The following is a 17,454-nucleotide window of genomic DNA, read 5'->3' on the forward strand; positions in this document are numbered from 1 at the left end:
TTCTACCATTAAAAACAGTTTCATTGGGAAAATTCCATGTGACATCAGAATTGAATGGTGTTTCAATGCTGCAGCATTAATTAGTAAATTATAAAGCGAATATATTTTATTTCCATGTGGATCTTTATGTTATTATTTGTTACAGATGAGATCTTAAGATGGTTGGAAAGAGAAAAGTGAGAGAAATCGTGTGTGAAAGTGCGTGAAAACATCTCTCTGTCTATTTCTGAACAAACATATTCATCATTATGGTTCAATTCTTAAAGTCAGGAATATTTATACTAAAAATAGAAAAAATGCCTACTCTAAAAATAAAAGGCCCAAATAGCGACACTTGACAACCATGCCGAGCAGAAAAGCACCTCAAAATGGACAACATGTCAAACATGGACTAAAAATAGCAGAAAATCATACCAGATTCTGGTCCGGTGAGTGATTCTGGAACTACAGTGGATTAAAGGTTTACCAAAACCAGAAAGCTGAAGATTGAAAACATTTCCTGGCCTGATTCGTCAGATTTTGGCCATGTCAGCTTAAATCCTGCCTTCAGGCCGCCGCTGCTGATGGTGTAACGGTGTAAGTAATATTTTTTAACGATTAAACAGCGTTAAAATGCCACAGCCTGCCTGAGTATTGCCTCAAGCCATCTTGATAACCTCAAGCATGATAATGTCACGATGACCTCTCATGCCTCATGACGTTTAAGAGCAGATCTGCAGTATGAATCTGTAGCTGACAAATCTGCAGTAAATATTTAATGTCAGTGTTGGACCAGGAACTCAACAATATGCTTCCAAAAGCTTGTGGAATTCATTCCACTCTTACAGAAATGTTTTCCACCCACATGCTTGTTGGAGGAATCTCGATCTGAAGACAGCTGAGACAGCGTGCAAGGATCACGTGTCCGGGTGTGTGCACATGTCCGAATTCCCATGTGTGCATGTCTGTCTGATTTAAACATGGCTTCTTTTACCACACACACAAACACACACAAACACACACACACACACACACACACACACACACGGCTTAATAGGGCTACTGTTAATCTCCCAGTTTATTACTCACCTTCCCATTTACTCTATTCAGATTTACTCAATTACAGTAACACTGTGTAACTGAGGATGTGTGGCCTCACTGCCAGCTCATAAACACACACACACACACACACACACACACACACAGCAAAATAATGTTCAGGTGTGTGTAAAGTCAGACAGGATAGAAGCAGCAGTGTGTAGTTTAAAGGTGTTTACCTTTGCCATGAGCATCTGTTGCTGAGCTTCGATTTGCTGCTGCTGACGAATGGCCATTTCCTGAAGCTCAGACAAAGTCAATTCTACACGGGGAGTCCCCATCTGCACACACACACACACACACACACACACACATGCAGAATGTAACTGCAAAATGTAAAATATTTTCTTATAAAAGGTAAGATGCCAAATCTGAGGTATGTATTACGACATAAAACCAGTTCTCGAGTTCCTGCCAGTCTTTAAATTGTTTAAAAAAAATTTTAATCAGTAATATTTAATAAGCAGCTTGTACATGATGTGCACTGCCCTGGAGGCTCCTCACTAAGTGCACTAAGAATAAAGTCACTACAATATTCATTGCATCTGTCAGGTGAGTCGCTGCTGCTGCTGCTGCTGCTGCACTGCAGTGCAGATGTGAGCGTAAAATATCGAAGCAAAGGCCGGGAAAAAACAGAGCATCACTAAGGAAAAGCCTGGAGAGAGGAACAGGAAGTCCTGCGTTTACTTGTACACACACCAACACACATTAAATCATAATCAGAAGTGAAATTACAGTCCTGTACTTCCGCAGTCCGGTTCACTGTGGCGCATTTAACACTCGTTGGCTTCATCCCAATTCTCTGAAATGCCTCAGTGAACACTTGCCTCATTTCCTCAATGATAAATCGGAATCTTGCGCAGCAAATCTGAGTCAGGACTTCAGCAGAAACCGCAGTAACCACGTTTTAGAGCCAACACGCCAACCATTAGCGTTTATACGCAGTGCTGCTAACTGGATTACATTCATTCATATCTCTCATTTTGATCTGTGCATTTTTAACAACTTGATGTTTAAAAAATTATGAATTCCTTTAAATATATTATAGTAAATGTTCAAATAAAAGAACATATTGGGTGCTAACTAGCAAAGAATCTCTCCAAACAAATCAAAACTAATCTAGTAAACCAAGTCAAGTTTAGCCAGTATAACATTTCCTAGCGCAGGAGAGTTTAACTAGTAATTCAGTGCTAACGAGCAACTGATATCTTCTCTAGCTAATAAAGTAACTGAACTTTAACTTTGCAAACTTATAATGAGTTAATACTAACTAGCAAAAGATTAGTCAGATTACAATCCTTCCATCACCCCCTCTATCCACACTTTCCTCTATTCATATATTTATTCCTTTATCATTCATACACTCAACCATTCATAGACCTTTTTCTATCCATTCATTTATCCCATCTTTGTTTCATCCATCCTTCATCCAAACACCCACCGACCCTTCTGTCTATTCCCACATCAGCAACCACACCATCCATTAACTTCCTCCCATCCACCCATTTGTCCAGTTTTTTTTCCTCCATCTATCTATCCATCCAACCGCTCTTCTATCCATCTACTTCATGCAATTTCCCTTTTATTGCCTAAGTATTCCCCCTCACTCATTCACTCAAACATTCATCTACTACACTATCCATCCATCCACTCCTATTTGTTTACTTATTGACCAGTTACACCAGTTACCTCCATCCTTATCTCTATTCCATCCATTCATCTCTCTGTTCACCCACACATTCATCACCCAGCATGTATCCTGTCCATCTAACATCCATCTATCCATCCATTCATCACTACACCTGTCCACCATCCTCCCACCCACACAACTAGTTATCATCAGTCCATCTTTATAGCCATCTTTTCGCCTATCCATCCATTCATCAATCCATCCATCTGTCTGTCCAACAACATAGTTCTGAAGTCAGAATAACAGAATGTCTGTCTGTCTGTCTGTCTGTCTGTCTGTCTGTCTGTCTGTCTGTCTCTTACCATACAAGAGCCATTCAGAAAGAACTCTTAGTGAATCATTTATCACTACATCACCAACCAAAAGGAGATCTGATGCCAAACTCTGAAGCACACCCACACACACAAACATACACACACACACACACACACACACATACACACACACACACACACACACACTAGGCAATAAGGATCCCTGCAGGGTTTTTACCTGGGCAGAGTCCCAGCTTATCAGGCACGATCGCACCTCAATTTTACTGCATTGTCCTTCAGCTGTAAATTCCTGCACGGCTTCGATATGCTTCCACTCCATCCTGACTGCCTCACAGGTAAGTCTTATCCCGTTTTAGCTGTGTGTGTGTGTGTGTGTGTGTGTGTGTGTCCTGCAGTCCAGCGTAGAATCAATTTGAGTTGCACTCACACTCTAACGCTGTCACGTCACTGCCTTTTAATGAGGACTGAAAACACGACTCCTTTATCAGATAAACACTTCCACTGCGCAAGTTTTTCCCTCTCAGAGCACATCTGACCCGCAAGCACTTCTCTCCCTCACACACACTCTCTCCTCACCCACACACACATAAACACACACACACACTCTCTGTTCTCTGCAGCAGCACCCCCCCATGCTGCACCACAGCGCCACAGCTGTCTCGCACTTAAAGGTGAAGCTTTATCACGTCACATGTGTCTATCAGAGTCTCCACACGAGCAAAAGGATGTGATTACACCATCTCTTATCGAGCAAGAGTCTCCGAAAATGGGTCAACATCTGGGGCACAGAAAGATGTTGTAAGATCTGCTACCTGATCCAACTAACGTATTTTTTTGCCATGTACAAATCCATTAATCAGCATCAGAAATTAAATGTCAGTGTCCTCCAGTTGAAAGGCCGTTATGCAGCAATTTCCAAACTCCGTATTCTGAACCAGGAACTGTGAGTTCCTATCTCCATCAGACAGATCTCAAGCAATGTGAAAATCTGAAGTTGAAATGTGAAGGTGGTGAGATTCTTTAGAAATAATATCTGTATTTTATCAAATGTAGAGCTTGGAGAGTGTTTGTCGAGATTTGTGCTACTGGGGTGTGAGTAAAGTCAGGTAGTGATGCAGGTGAGAAGGTGAGGAGGTTCTTGGGTTACAGTCAGTGTTCACATTCTTTGATGTTCAGTAGGGTTGGAGCTCTATAGCAGGAGATCTTCCACTCGAAACCTTACGAAGCAGATCTTAATAGAGCTGGCTTTGTGTACAGGGGCATAGTCATGCTGGAACTGTGTTTGGTCTCTTAGTTTAAGTGAAGGGAAAATTTCATGCTACTGTACCCAAAGACGTCGTATATAACAGTTTGGGGAAGAACCACATATGGCTGGAAATAACAGGTGAGATAGAATTAATTTCAATGCTTATTGTATAGTTATATTTATTGTTACATTAACCAAATTTGTTCCTGTTCTCACTTACGTTATAGCAGCTGTAAACGGCCGTTCCCTCACTAGCTTTGCTTAATTCTCTGTCTGTTCATGAGACAAACATTAAAAATGCTGCTCTTCATGTAAAGAGAAATTATATAGCATAAACAAAGGGTTACAAAGAGCTCACACTGGAGTCTTCCTCTAGAAATAAATTCAGTGTCTGTAAATGAGCTGTTTAAATAGAAACAATAGTGTTTCCCTCAGGCATGGGGTTTTGGAGGCAACACTCATGAAACCTCAGACAAACAAATAAACATTTACAACTGTTATTCAGAGTTAAATTTCACTGGCTAATTTAATTCAACCCACGTTACGTATTTTATATCATAGCACAGAACAAACACCTTCATCCTTGTTATTTGGTTAAAATGTTGTCTAATGAAACCCTCAAACACCCAGAACAGAATGAAACACGGTCTGTATTTTCTCCTCATGAACGCAGACATCAAATTCAGTGCTCTGTATGTAAACGTGGCCTGACCACGGGACGTGATTTATGATCCGATCGACACAGTTTATGTCCCGGAGAGAAAATAAAGACAGATCTGTGAGAGGGCTGTAAGGCGTGTGGAGGGGACGGTGGGAGGAAGTCGTTTCTCTGTCCTGCCGAGTCAATCACAGCCGTAATCATGCTGAGGTCGTTTTTTTATTCTCGGCGTGTTTATGGCTTCCATCTGTGACGTTTTTTCCCTGCAGCTTCTCCATCATAATTCACCCGTGAGCAAACACAACACTCACACTCTACTGTGTGTGTGTGTGTGTGTGTGTGTGTGTGTGTGTGTGTGTGTGTCTTTTAAACCATTTTAAATTTCCTTTAAGGATCACAGAAATATTATAAAAAATGCAGCAATTAATCAAGAATTCACTTTCAGATTTTATGTCCAGCAGCAGTTTTAAACACACGAGAAGTCACATGGTTTATAAACAACTTCGGGTGGAGAAGTTCATGTCCTAAGCCACAGCACTTCATAATAATACAGACTAAATAATAATAAAGTATAAATAACATTACAGTCTAAACAATAATGCAGCATAAATATTAATATAACATCAGCAATATGGAATTAAAGAGTCGAGTGATTAATGAATCTCATTTAACCACAACTAAGAAAGAAAGAAAGAAAGAAAGAAAGAAAGAAAGAGCTCAAATTGTACTGTAGGTGCATACCCCATTCACACCAATTCTGTCCATCCTCCCCTTCTTCTTTCTGCTCAGCTGCTCTGATGTCTTTGTCCCTGAAGGACACAAGAAAAAAAATATTCTTCATCTTCAGTTTCACTTTGGTAGAAGATCAGCGAATGAGAAAGTCTTACAAAAAAAAAAAGAAAAACACACATTGAGCCATAAGTGAGAAACTGAGAGACATTGTCATTCCTCAGCACGACCTTGTGCTTTAGCTCATGTGTAAATTGAGCAATGAGTCCGTCATTGGTGTTTTTGATCACACAAAACAGACACTGTTACTGAAAAGTTTTACTTTTTAATAAAATCTCAAACAGTAGCTTGTTGCAGTAGCTTGTTTCCACCAGAGAGGGCAACGTTCCCAAATCTTACATCTTGTAGCTTGTAGCTTAAATTTACAGAGTAAATTTACACACTTATTCTGAGTGTATCATCTGCATATTCATGTGGGGTTGGGGCATTGCATGTTGTGTATTTATTCTGGTATTTACCCCTCTTATTTTTAGAGGGGGGGGAAAGGGGCACCAACCATCTTACCTTCATCACCCTGAGCAAATGTGCAGTTGAACCCCTGCTGGACGTCTAACATCATGTGACATGAATGTAAATGTGAATGTGAATGTGAATGTGTGTGTGTGTGTGTGTGTGTGTGTGTGTGTGTGTGTGTGTGTGTGTGTGTGTGTGCACGCATCTGATCTACCTTAACATTATTCCTTATTAGTCAGGACCTTGTGATTAGCCATGTCACTTTCCCTTTAATAGTAATCACTCTCAGTATTTTAATGAATTGATTAACAAATTAAAAAATTAATGAACTAATTATTTAATTAATCCATTTATACTAACATTCGATTCAGAGCTGCATGATGATGAGTAACAGTGTGTACTTGTCATTTATCACAATATCGATATCGTTTTGTGACGTTGCTCAGCCCTAACACACACACACACACACACACAGAGAGAGCTCTCATTGAGCTTCTGAGCACACACAGAGTCTCTCTCTCTTTCATTTACTAATAACTCCATCTCTCTCATTGAGCTTCAACATGAGATGAGAAGAAGTGAAGAGCGCGTGCTTCTCACAGGGTTTGGGTCGAGTCAGTAGTGAGAAGACAAATCACACACACAAATGTGATTAGTAATGCAACTGAGAAAGCCACTCGTGTGTGTGTGTGTGTGTGTGTGTGTGTGTGTGTGTGTGTGTGTGTGTGTCTGATGTGTGTGTGTGTGTCTGATGTGGAAAATAGGCTTGCCTCCAAATAGGACAGAGCCATGGTCTACACACTGAGCTTAAAAAAAGATCTAGAAAGAACAACAACAAAAAAAAAGAAACACCACATTTTCTTCTCCATATTGTGTATTCACTGAAAATTATTCTTAATTATATCTTAATTTTGCCAAACATGAAGATAATTAGAAGATAAAAAATTAATTAATTTTTTAAAGATCAACACAATAATCTCTCAGCATCTCACTGACTTCTTATTAGTGTAACTAATTATTACACTAAACTTATTAGTAACTTATATGCTGTGAATATCTACTATAAAACATTTCATATATATATATATATATATAGTATATAAACACGATATGAACCGTATTGAGAAACCTGCCATTTCCAGCCATATGTGGTTCTTTTAGAAAATTGAAGGCACACAGTTACAGTATACAGGAGGTCTTTAGTATGTAAATTTTCCCTTCACTTGAACTTGGAGATCCAAACCTGTTCCAGCATGACAATGCCCCTGTGCACAAAGCCAGCTCCATGAAGATCTGCTTTCCATGGGTTGGAGTGGAAGATCTCCAACCCGATTGAACACCTTTGAGATGAATGTAAACGCTGACTGCACCCCAGGAACCTCCTCACCTTCTCACCTACATCACTACCTGACTTTACTCACACCCCTGTAGCTGGATGAGCACAGATCTCCACAAACACTTTCCAAGATCTACATTTGATATAATTCAGATATTATTTCTAAAGTATCACACCACCTTCACATTTCAACTTCAGATTTTCACATTGCTTGAGATCTGTCTGATGGAGATACGAACTCACAGTTCCCAGTTCTTGGGAATAATAAGTTCATGTTAAAAACACAGTGAAAATATTTTTGTTTCCTCCCTGACTTTTCTCTGTTAATCGCTCAGAACATCACTTCTTCCAGCACACACAATTTATCAGCTTGTACAAACACAAATCAGTTTCTTTACTAAGGATCTTGTTAAATCGGGGTCTCTGTGGCGACGGCCAGAAGCATCTCACACATACACACACACACACACACACACACACACACACACATACACACGTGCGAACAGTAACACTCTCAGGAAAATGACTGTGCAAAAAGCCAGCAGATTGAATTTTTTACAAATGGGGTGTAATGTTTATCTGGAGCAGATGTCCGTGTGTGTGTGTGTGTGTGTGTGTGTGTGTTACTCACCCTTGTTGCTGCTTCTGTGCTCGTTCTCATCTCGTAGGTAAAACGTCACCTCCTGCCTCCTCTGACCGCATTTCTGCATGTATTCCAGCATCAGGTGATCTGAAGGCATCACGCTCTCTGCAGCCAGAAACATCACAACCACGTCTCATCCAGAACATCAGTCCACAACATTTAATCAGTTATCAAACACAACGCTGATTCTTGTTCATTGTAATACGCAGAATTCTCAATACTTTTTTTTTTTTTCACATCGACTACTGTATGCTTGTCCAGGTTTCAACGTCTACTTTAAACAAATTAAATTCTGCTGCTATGATTCTGACAAAGATCAGGTCTGGTGAGTGTTTGAGTTATTGCTCCCTGTCAGATTCCAGATTGATGGTAAAGTTCTTATGATGACCTACAAGGCTCTACATGGTCTGGCAACTTATTACTTGACACAGTTTTTTAACAGTTAACACTCCAAAGCAGGATCTGCTGGTCTGCCTCGAGATGTAACTTTTAAAGGCGCTATATAAAATAAAGATTACTATTATTATTACTATTATTTTTCTTACTATTTTTATTATTGTTTTTTTTCTTGTTATTATTATTATTACTATTACTATTATTATTGTTATTATTATTATTATTATTATTATTATTATATTACTATTATTATTATTATTATTATTATTATTATTATTATTATTATCGTTGTTGTTGTTGTTATTATTACTATTATTATTGTTGTTGTTGTTGTTGTTATTATTATGTAGATAAACTTATTCAGATAAAAGTTTGAAAGAATTCTATCCTAGGTCCTAAAGATCTTCTGATGATTTCAACCAGACGTGCATGAGGAAAGTGTTTGTGATTAAGGAAGCGTTTTCAGTAAAAACCTTTTCCTTTGCAGACTTGTACGAGGCGGCAGCCGCTTTCTCCAGCCTCCCTGCAGAACTCCACCACGTCTTTACACCGTGTCTCTGAAGTGATGGGAACTTCGGTTAGAACCTGCTCGCTGGAGCTCCGAAACACGGGGATGAAGATCTGTGGAAGGAAGTGAAGTGAGCGGTGAGAATCAAGAAGTCGTCATGATAATATTCTTCTGGTTTTTATATACGCACATCTGACTAGCTTCATGTCTAAAACTAGAACAAACAACACCAGGAATTAAAAGAAATATACTCATGCATAAAGCTTCATATCATAAATCATTGAAGAAACAATGAAACAGATAAATATACAAGTCTGGCAATCAGACAACTATATCCTATATGACCAAAAGTATGTGCACCCCTATGTATACACACATATGTATAAAAAAGGTCTTTGTACAAAGCAACGTTCCATATTGCATTCACTGGAACTACGAGCCAAAACACTGTTCCAGCGTGATGATGCTCCTGTGCACAAATTGAGCTAAATGAAGACAAGGTGTGTCACAGTTTGGAACCCTGATCTCCTCAACCCTGAAGAATACTATTGGAGGAACTAGAACTGGAGCCTCCTAGACATCAAGGCATCAGTACTAAAGCTCTTGTATCTGAATTAACACTAATTGCCACGGTCAGGGGTGCACATACTTTCAGTGAATAAATCTATGTGGACATATATAGATCCTGGTACAGCAATCTGGAAACACAACAATTGGCAATCTGCCCAAAGCAATTTAGACTAATAGTTGTTAGGAACGGCGGTAAGTGAGGAGGTCACAAGGTTGAGATTCAGATCAGGTGACTTCCTGTTTCGCAGGTTCACAGCAGCAGGGAACAGCATGCGATGGTTTGCACGGTAGATTAACAGCCTTGTAGATATGGAGAGTAAAGAGATGTGTTTATCGCTTGGCATTTATCAGCAATCTTATGTGCGTTCAATTTAGACGGAGTTGTTTTTGTGTGAAACGCTTTTCATCGCTAATTATTCAGGCCAAGTGTGAAAACACATCTCACACACGTTCTGTTCGTTCCTGCTCGCTACAGAACACTGAAATATCCCGATTATAATATGCAAAACATAATGGGGTCGTTGTAGTCTGGCTTTTTCGGCCTTCTGTTTCACTGCTGCTGCACATCTGAAACAGTAAATCTCAAGAAGATCTGCAATTCATTGATTTTACAGCATCGATTAATTATTATTTAACAATCTATACGAGATGGTATCAAACAGTTTCCTCACTACCACCATCAAAATAGTCCTCTGAGATCAGGGTGGGTGCGAAAGTGAGATCGCATGAATTGTTCTTCGACGATCATCATGAACGAGTTGCTGAAAGGGGTTTGACATTTTTTTCAGGGGTTGAGCTCATCGAAGGTCTTCCTGATCTCTCGTCGTCTTCCAGCGATGTTCTTCCGCTCTTGAACCGCACGTGCTGCTCGAACAACTCGTACGTCAAATGTACGTCAAGTCAAACATCTCTGTGGCGGATTTGCTTTTTGTTATAACTTGCTGTCCGTGATTAAATCGCAGACTTGGTAACGTTGGTGGTCAGAATAGCACCAGTTTGCACCGTTAGTCTCGAAACTTTTTTGAGACCACCTCGTATATTTTAATTTAGATATCTTATTTGGTTTTACTTCACGATCTTATATTCCAGATGTGATTTTTTGTTCCATTAGTAACGAAACTGAAAATGCTGCTATAATATCATCATAGTTTTATACACATTCTGCTTTTTCTACAGCTTCTTTTCTTATTTTCCCACAGAAAGTCTAAAAACAAGCATTTCCTGAAGACTATGAAGCCCACGCTGATAAGATCATCCAACCCGACGTTCAGGCGTGATTTAGGGCACTGAGAGGAGCTCAGGCTGCGTCACACTGACGATCTCGAATTTACAAAGGAGTTACATAACAGCTCCCAAAAGAACTGTTTTTTTTTTTTTTTTTTAAGATCCCCGCTGGGGTGTTTCATAGAAAGGCTTCACACACACACACACACACACACACACACACACACACACACACAATAATGCACACAATAAAGCAAACCCATTTTCAGACTTTTGTCTTGAAAGAGTCATTTGCCCTCAGGTTCATGTCATTGAAACAGAAACCTGTGAGTCCTGCATGAATTCCATTTACATGCACAAAACAGGAATTTAAACTCTTTTCTTTTTCTCAGACGTAAAGCATTGCTCCAGACGGACGAGTCCAGATTAAGATTCAGTAAGAGCTGGATTACAGGGGTGAGCTAAAATAATCAGATTATACGTGGATGAAAGCGAATGTGTGTGTGTGTGTGTGTGTGTGTGTGTGTGTGTGTGTGTGTGTGTGTAGAAAGTAAATGTTTTTGTTTAAGAAGAAAGGATGTTCATGAGAAGAAAAATGTAATCATTAGACATGGAAAGAGTTGAAGTTTTTAAGAACAATTTTTTTGGTTTTGAGGATTTAATGTGGACTTGGCGACCGCTTTCCCCAATACATCATTTAGTTTCAGCGTCTCACTGTCAGATTATTTCATTATTAATAATATGGTAATTAAATTACACATAAAGCTCGAAACGCCACTCCAGATTTTTAACACTCTTTCATCATAAATACCCCACATTTTCCGAATGCTCTCGCCGTTCACTTTCGGCGCCACTGTAAACAACGAGGTCAGAGAGGTCAACCTGCTAAACCCTTGCGGCTATTTTAAGCGCTACAATCCTGACTACGTCGTCCGTCTTCACGTCTCGACTCATCTCATCTCATCTCATTTCTCCCTCCAATCCCTTCGCTCCTTCACCTTATCCGGGCCGGCCGAATCCTGTGGTTCTGTTTTGTTCTTGTTGCGTCTGTGTGCTCTGTCCGTTTTTTCCTCCTTCTTCTGGATTCTGTTCTGGAGCCACGGTCTGGACTTGGAAGCATCGACCAGGCTGCGGACCAACAAAGTCCAAAAACGCTTCATGGAGTCCTGGAAGGGAGGCAGGAGAAAAGCTGCTGTTTACCTTCGAATGTTCTGCTGTTCTGAGGGGTATCAGGGGTAGGAGGGTGACCAGGGCACATGGGAGGAGATTTGGGGAGTAGAGGGTGTGATGTGTGGCGTCAACATTAGGACGCCTCTCTGGTTAAGTGTGTTTGGGAGATACTGTAAGAGGAACGCAGGGTTGATTTGTGTCGTCCACATAGGAAGAAAAGAAGATGATTTGTTTTTGTGTGTGTGTGTGGGGGGTCTGATGGAAGAGGTTTTGGAGGATTTGGACAGGGTGGTTAGGGATACATAGGGTTGTTTTGGGAATGCGTGGTGTCTAATTTACGATCCTCCCTCCGTAATGACATTCCTCCGGACCACAGGAGGTGTTAGTGACAGATAAGAGACGCCTGGTGACGGTAAACAGACCTGCTGAAGATATCAGATTCACTGATGTCTCACTTCACGATGTATTTATCAGTAAAGGGAAATGAGTGACACCATGATGACCCACGAGCAGACATGAAAGCCTGGACAAAAATGGCAGCCCTCTCTGTCCCTCTCTCTCTGTCCCACGTCCGGTCGCTCTCGTCTTTCTCTGTTCTCGTTTGACACTCAGGTTGGCTGATTCCAAAGAAGGAGGTGAGCGTGTGCCAGAACCCAAAGCCTAACTGATCGTAAATCTGAAAACACAAGCAGGCCACTGGCAGGAAGGAGCTCCGACTTCAACACACTTCATTCATCCGTTAGCTGTGTCTCTGTAAACACACACCATTTCAGTGAAAGACACAAAGACACTAACTCGTCTTCGCTTGCCAATTGGTTTCACACCTTAATAGGTTTTTATACAATTTTTTTATTCCATACTTAAGAATGTGCTGATTTCAGCAACAGTGTAAAAAGATTGTCTGTGCACATTAGGTATAAACTTATAATGAACAAAATCGAACAATTAGTTAGAAAGATTCCCCAAACCAATATTATAGTGTGTGTGTGGGGGCTTTGTGGGCCACAGGGGGTCTGATGTTCCTTCACTTTTTACATTTATGGCATTTAGCAGATGCACTTGTCCATAAATTGAACTCATTCGTAGAACTGAGCAGCTACAGGATTAAAGGACCTGCTCAGAGGCCCAGGAGCTTGAAACTCATGACCTTCTAATGAAGTTCAATGCCTTAACCATGAAACCATCACCTTCCCAGTTCTCCACTAAAAACATTAAACTAACAAGTTACAAGCTCTTAATAAATGTGAATAGAGAAAATTACAATTTAAACTAAAGCATGGAGAGATTTTGGAGAGTTTCTGGTCAAGTTTTCTCAATTTAGAAACTCCTTAAAGACCAGAAAAATGGAGAGCAAACGTCCTTCAGGAAAGATCCTGTCTAAGAATCATGAAAGCCAAAAAAACATCAAAAGAAAAAGGAAAACATCAGCATGTAACAATTTTTTCTTCATTTTTTTCTCACGGACTTTTAGGAAAAAGAATCCCGAATCCGATCATGCGACATTTGTTCCTAAAATCTGCTCCCAAACCGAAAACACAGTAAATAGTCACCTGATTTACTGCTAACGTCTTTTGGTGTTGAACTTTAAGAGCGGTGTCCATGGTAACAACCGGCTCCGGGGAAACATGCATGTTTTGCTTTTCGAACAAAGTAGTGAAGTGTGATGAACTGCAGTAAACAGCACCCTTCATCTTCTTACCTTTTAACACTGCTGACAGATTCCTTTTCCTGGATGGAAAGAGAAGGAGGGACTTTTTAGATGGACAAGGCAGGAAGGCAGCGTTTAGAGGTTGTTGATAGTGATAGAGGGTTGATAAAGGATCTTCAGCTGATAAGGTTCCTCGACAGTTCTTCAAATTAATCATGAGTCTAAGTTTGCTAAAGTGGTAGAAGTTGTAAGAATTCCCTCAAAACACATCCTGAGGAACCAGTTTCACGAGGTTTCAGAACTTCATGAGGATTCAGGTGTTGTTTTCGAACAAAAGAAGAAGAAGGGCAAATGCATGGTGAACAACATGGTGAACGTTTAGAAAGTAACCTGCTGAAACATTACATTTTACAATAGAAATCTCTCACATACCAAAATAAACGATTCTGTTTTTTCCAGGATTTTCACACGTATGTGTTCTTACACTCTTTATAAGGACTACATAGAAGCCTGTACAGGAACTGTAGTGGAACTCAGCCACCTCCAGAGGAACATAGTAGCACTCAGCACACAAATACCTCACCAGGTTTAGTGATTTCACACACAAACACCAAACCGCACTGCAAATAAAGTGTACAGCCTTCCTCAGGCATCTCCACCATCCATACAATGTTTCTCCAAAATGTAGCTTGTGCTCAGGTCCTGGAATTACATTTGTTTCTGCTTATTGAGTTCAGAGAACATGAGGAACTGAGAGTTTTGACCAAAGACAATGAAATCCAGCAGAAAGAAGGTCATAACCTGAACTCAGTAGGTAAATATGATAAATTAAACCCTAAAGGTAGAAGATCATAAACAAACTGGTTAGAAGATCATAAAACCAACATGTAGAAAAAAACCCACCAGGTAGAAAATAAAAACAAACCAGGTACAAGATCATAAAGCTAGCAGGTAGAAGAAACTCACCAGGTACATCAAAAAACCCTCCATATAGAAGATCCTAAACTCTATATGTAGAAGTTTTCAAACCCAACATTTAGAAGATCATAAACTAATCAGTTAGAAGATCATAAAACCAACACATAGAAGAAACCCATAAGGTACAAGATCAAAAATGAACCAGGTAGTTCATGAAGCCAACATGTAGAAGAAAACCACCAGGTAGATAAAAAAAACTCCACATGTAGACAACAGGAAGATCATAAACCCACTAGGTAGAAGATCATCACTTTAGCACACCAGGTAGAAGGTCTCATAATTATAGGTCATAAATAGGTCTCATCACATAATTAAAGCAGCAGTGGTCTGGTTTCATCTCCATCTCATTTCATTTGTGTTTTCTTAATGAGATCATTGAAGACACAGACGACTGGCCAGACGCAGGAGCTTCCTAATGAATAAAAAGGTTAATCATCTCGCTCTGGTTGCTCTCAGGCTCTCGTGGTTTCAGGATGAAGAATATCACGTAATATTGTGGAGTAAAAGAAAGTAAATATTCTTGTTGGAAATCTTCTCCTGCTGCCAAGGTTAATTATTTATAAGTAAATTATTAATTATTCAATTATTTATAATTAAATTATTATTCATCATTCATTTTTCAATTAATCAGATTATTTACAATTATTATATTTATTATTTATTGATTGATCATTAAATCTAAAATTAAACGTGTATTTATTTATAATTAAATCTATTAGTGAAGCCTCGTCTGCACGTCTGCATGGTCTTTTTGGAGAACGCTCTGTGGTTTATCATTAAAAAACCGTGGGATGAAACCTGGACGAACTCTTTGTATTCAAGTGGAAAGCAGAAGCTCCTCGTCCTCGTGTGTTTGGGCGTTTCAGACTTTACTGTGGTAGGACACTGAAATAAATATGTTCCGACGTTTAGGAGCTCAGACCAGGTCAGCCTGAATATCCAGGTCATATGACACACGCCAGACATGTTTCACCCTCACATTGTATTTTACTTAGACCCCTTTTGACCTCTGAACCCTTGAATTTCTTCAGTAACTGAAGAGTCGGGAGCAGAAGCCCTGCTGGTCCTGCAGCAGCGTGTAGGAGGTCAGGAATTCAGAACGTGACCTGAGGGAGCTCCCTCCAACACCACAATCCATTTTGTCCAGTACAACATCAGCAAATCACTCCAGTGTTACAAAAGAAATATCCACAACACAGAATACACACACACACACACACACACACACACACACACACATATATATATATATATATATACACTGTATTACAAAAGAAATATCCATAACACAGAACACACACACACACACACACACACACACACACACACTCTCTCTCTCTCTCTATCTCTCTCTCTCTCTCTCACACACACACACACACACACACACACATATACACTGTATTACAAAAGAAATATCCACAACACAGAATACACAAACACACACACACACACACACACACACGCACTCTCTCTCTCTCTCTCTCTCTCTCTCTCACACACACACACACACACACACACACACACACACACACACACACATCCGAGACAAAACAGATGCATTTTTTAGTGTTTCCGGTATTTGACGGTGATGGTGGAAGATAAAATGGTGTTTGAAGAGATTAAACTACAAATGTGTTTCATGACAAAATCTGCAGACAAAATAAAATAAAAAAAATGCAATGAATTAATAAATGCATAAAATAAATAATTATTATTAGTGTTATAATTATTAGTATTAATATATATATATAGAAATAAAATGCTATTAAGATGCAGAGGGGGTTCAGATGTTTGTGTTTCAGTAAAGAAAAATAAAATAGAATAATTTGTTGTATTAAAGAATATGAACTTTTTTTTTTACTTATAAACTGTAAAAAAAATGAATCTTGTATTTTTTTAATCGTCACGTGAAAAATAAAACACGTATCACACCCGACATATGAAGTGTAGATTTGTGAATAAATGTTTTAATCTATATATATATATATATAAATATATATATATAATTTTTTTTTTCCAGACACACACACACACACACACACACACACGTTTTCTTCCATTCTAACATAAAAAGAACATTTTCTGCACACTGAGAAAAAGTTTCTCATCTAAAATCTCTATTTAACACTTCAGATGATGAACTTTGGGATTTTCTTTTAACAGTGAAATTAATTTTAAATTGAAAATCGATTTTCTATTGAATGAATAATTTGAAGCACTTCTTTATTGAAACTACAGAAATGAAGGTGACCTGCAGAGAGACTCAATAATATTATAGTGAAAATAAATATTGTTCTCCCAGCGATGCGGAGGAAACCAGTGTAATGTGCAATGTGTGTGTGTGTGTGAGATCAACTCACCGGCATCATACACTCAGGATGATCTTCTGAGCTGCTCTTCTCACACAGATATCTCCAAGTGTGTGTTTGGAGCTCCTCTGCTACAGCTGTGATTTATTGAAGGCTCAGAGCTGAAGTGCTCTCAGCTGATCAGTGCGACATGCGGTGCGTTTACACTACACACATCAAGCCACCGCTATTGAAAGTGCGCCGTCTGGTGGCCAACATGAAGAACCGCGCTGAACATCCAAGTGCGCAGAGGTTTTTATATAATAATCTGGAAACAAAATGACGCAATTACAAAATTTTATCTAATTGTTTGTTTTCATTAGTAACTTTAATGAACGTTGTATTTAAACCTGATTGTTCTGGTTGATAATTATTAGGAATATTTCTAAAAAAAAAAAAAAACACTTTAGACAGCAGATCTTCAGGTACCTGGGTTTTCCCCAAA

General features: G+C 39.3%; 1 protein-coding gene and 1 long non-coding RNA gene across 6 annotated transcripts in view; one reads left to right on the forward strand and one right to left on the reverse strand.

The window, feature by feature from the left end:
- The window catches only part of ppp1r13ba (protein phosphatase 1, regulatory subunit 13Ba), a 28,798-nt gene extending 11,646 nt beyond the window's left edge, over positions 1-17,152 (reverse strand). For 3 of the 5 annotated variants that reach the window (XM_046856453.1, XM_046856452.1, XM_046856451.1), the window contains exons 1-5: positions 11,864-12,097; positions 9,037-9,184; positions 8,156-8,272; positions 5,688-5,755; positions 1,257-1,358 (exon numbers count right to left, since the gene is read on the reverse strand). In XM_046856453.1, coding sequence (XP_046712409.1) covers positions 1,257-1,358; positions 5,688-5,755; positions 8,156-8,272; positions 9,037-9,184; positions 11,864-12,025 — 597 coding nt within the window. In that variant the 5' untranslated portion in view covers positions 12,026-12,097. Of the gene's footprint in view, positions 1-1,256; positions 1,359-3,259; positions 3,413-5,687; positions 5,756-8,155; positions 8,273-9,036; positions 9,185-11,863; positions 12,098-17,021 lie in introns of those variants that run through there. The other 2 variants (XM_046856454.1, XM_046856455.1) reach the window with 2 other exon arrangements.
- LOC124390494 lies at positions 9,071-11,113 on the forward strand. Its single transcript, XR_006926750.1, has 3 exons — positions 9,071-9,208; positions 10,430-10,531; positions 10,841-11,113. It is a non-coding gene; the product is annotated as an uncharacterized LOC124390494 (long non-coding RNA).
- Positions 17,153-17,454: the final 302 nt, after the last annotated feature.

The sequence above is a fragment of the Silurus meridionalis genome, chromosome 8 (assembly GCF_014805685.1).
Source record: "Silurus meridionalis isolate SWU-2019-XX chromosome 8, ASM1480568v1, whole genome shotgun sequence".
NCBI lineage: Eukaryota > Metazoa > Chordata > Actinopteri > Siluriformes > Siluridae > Silurus > Silurus meridionalis.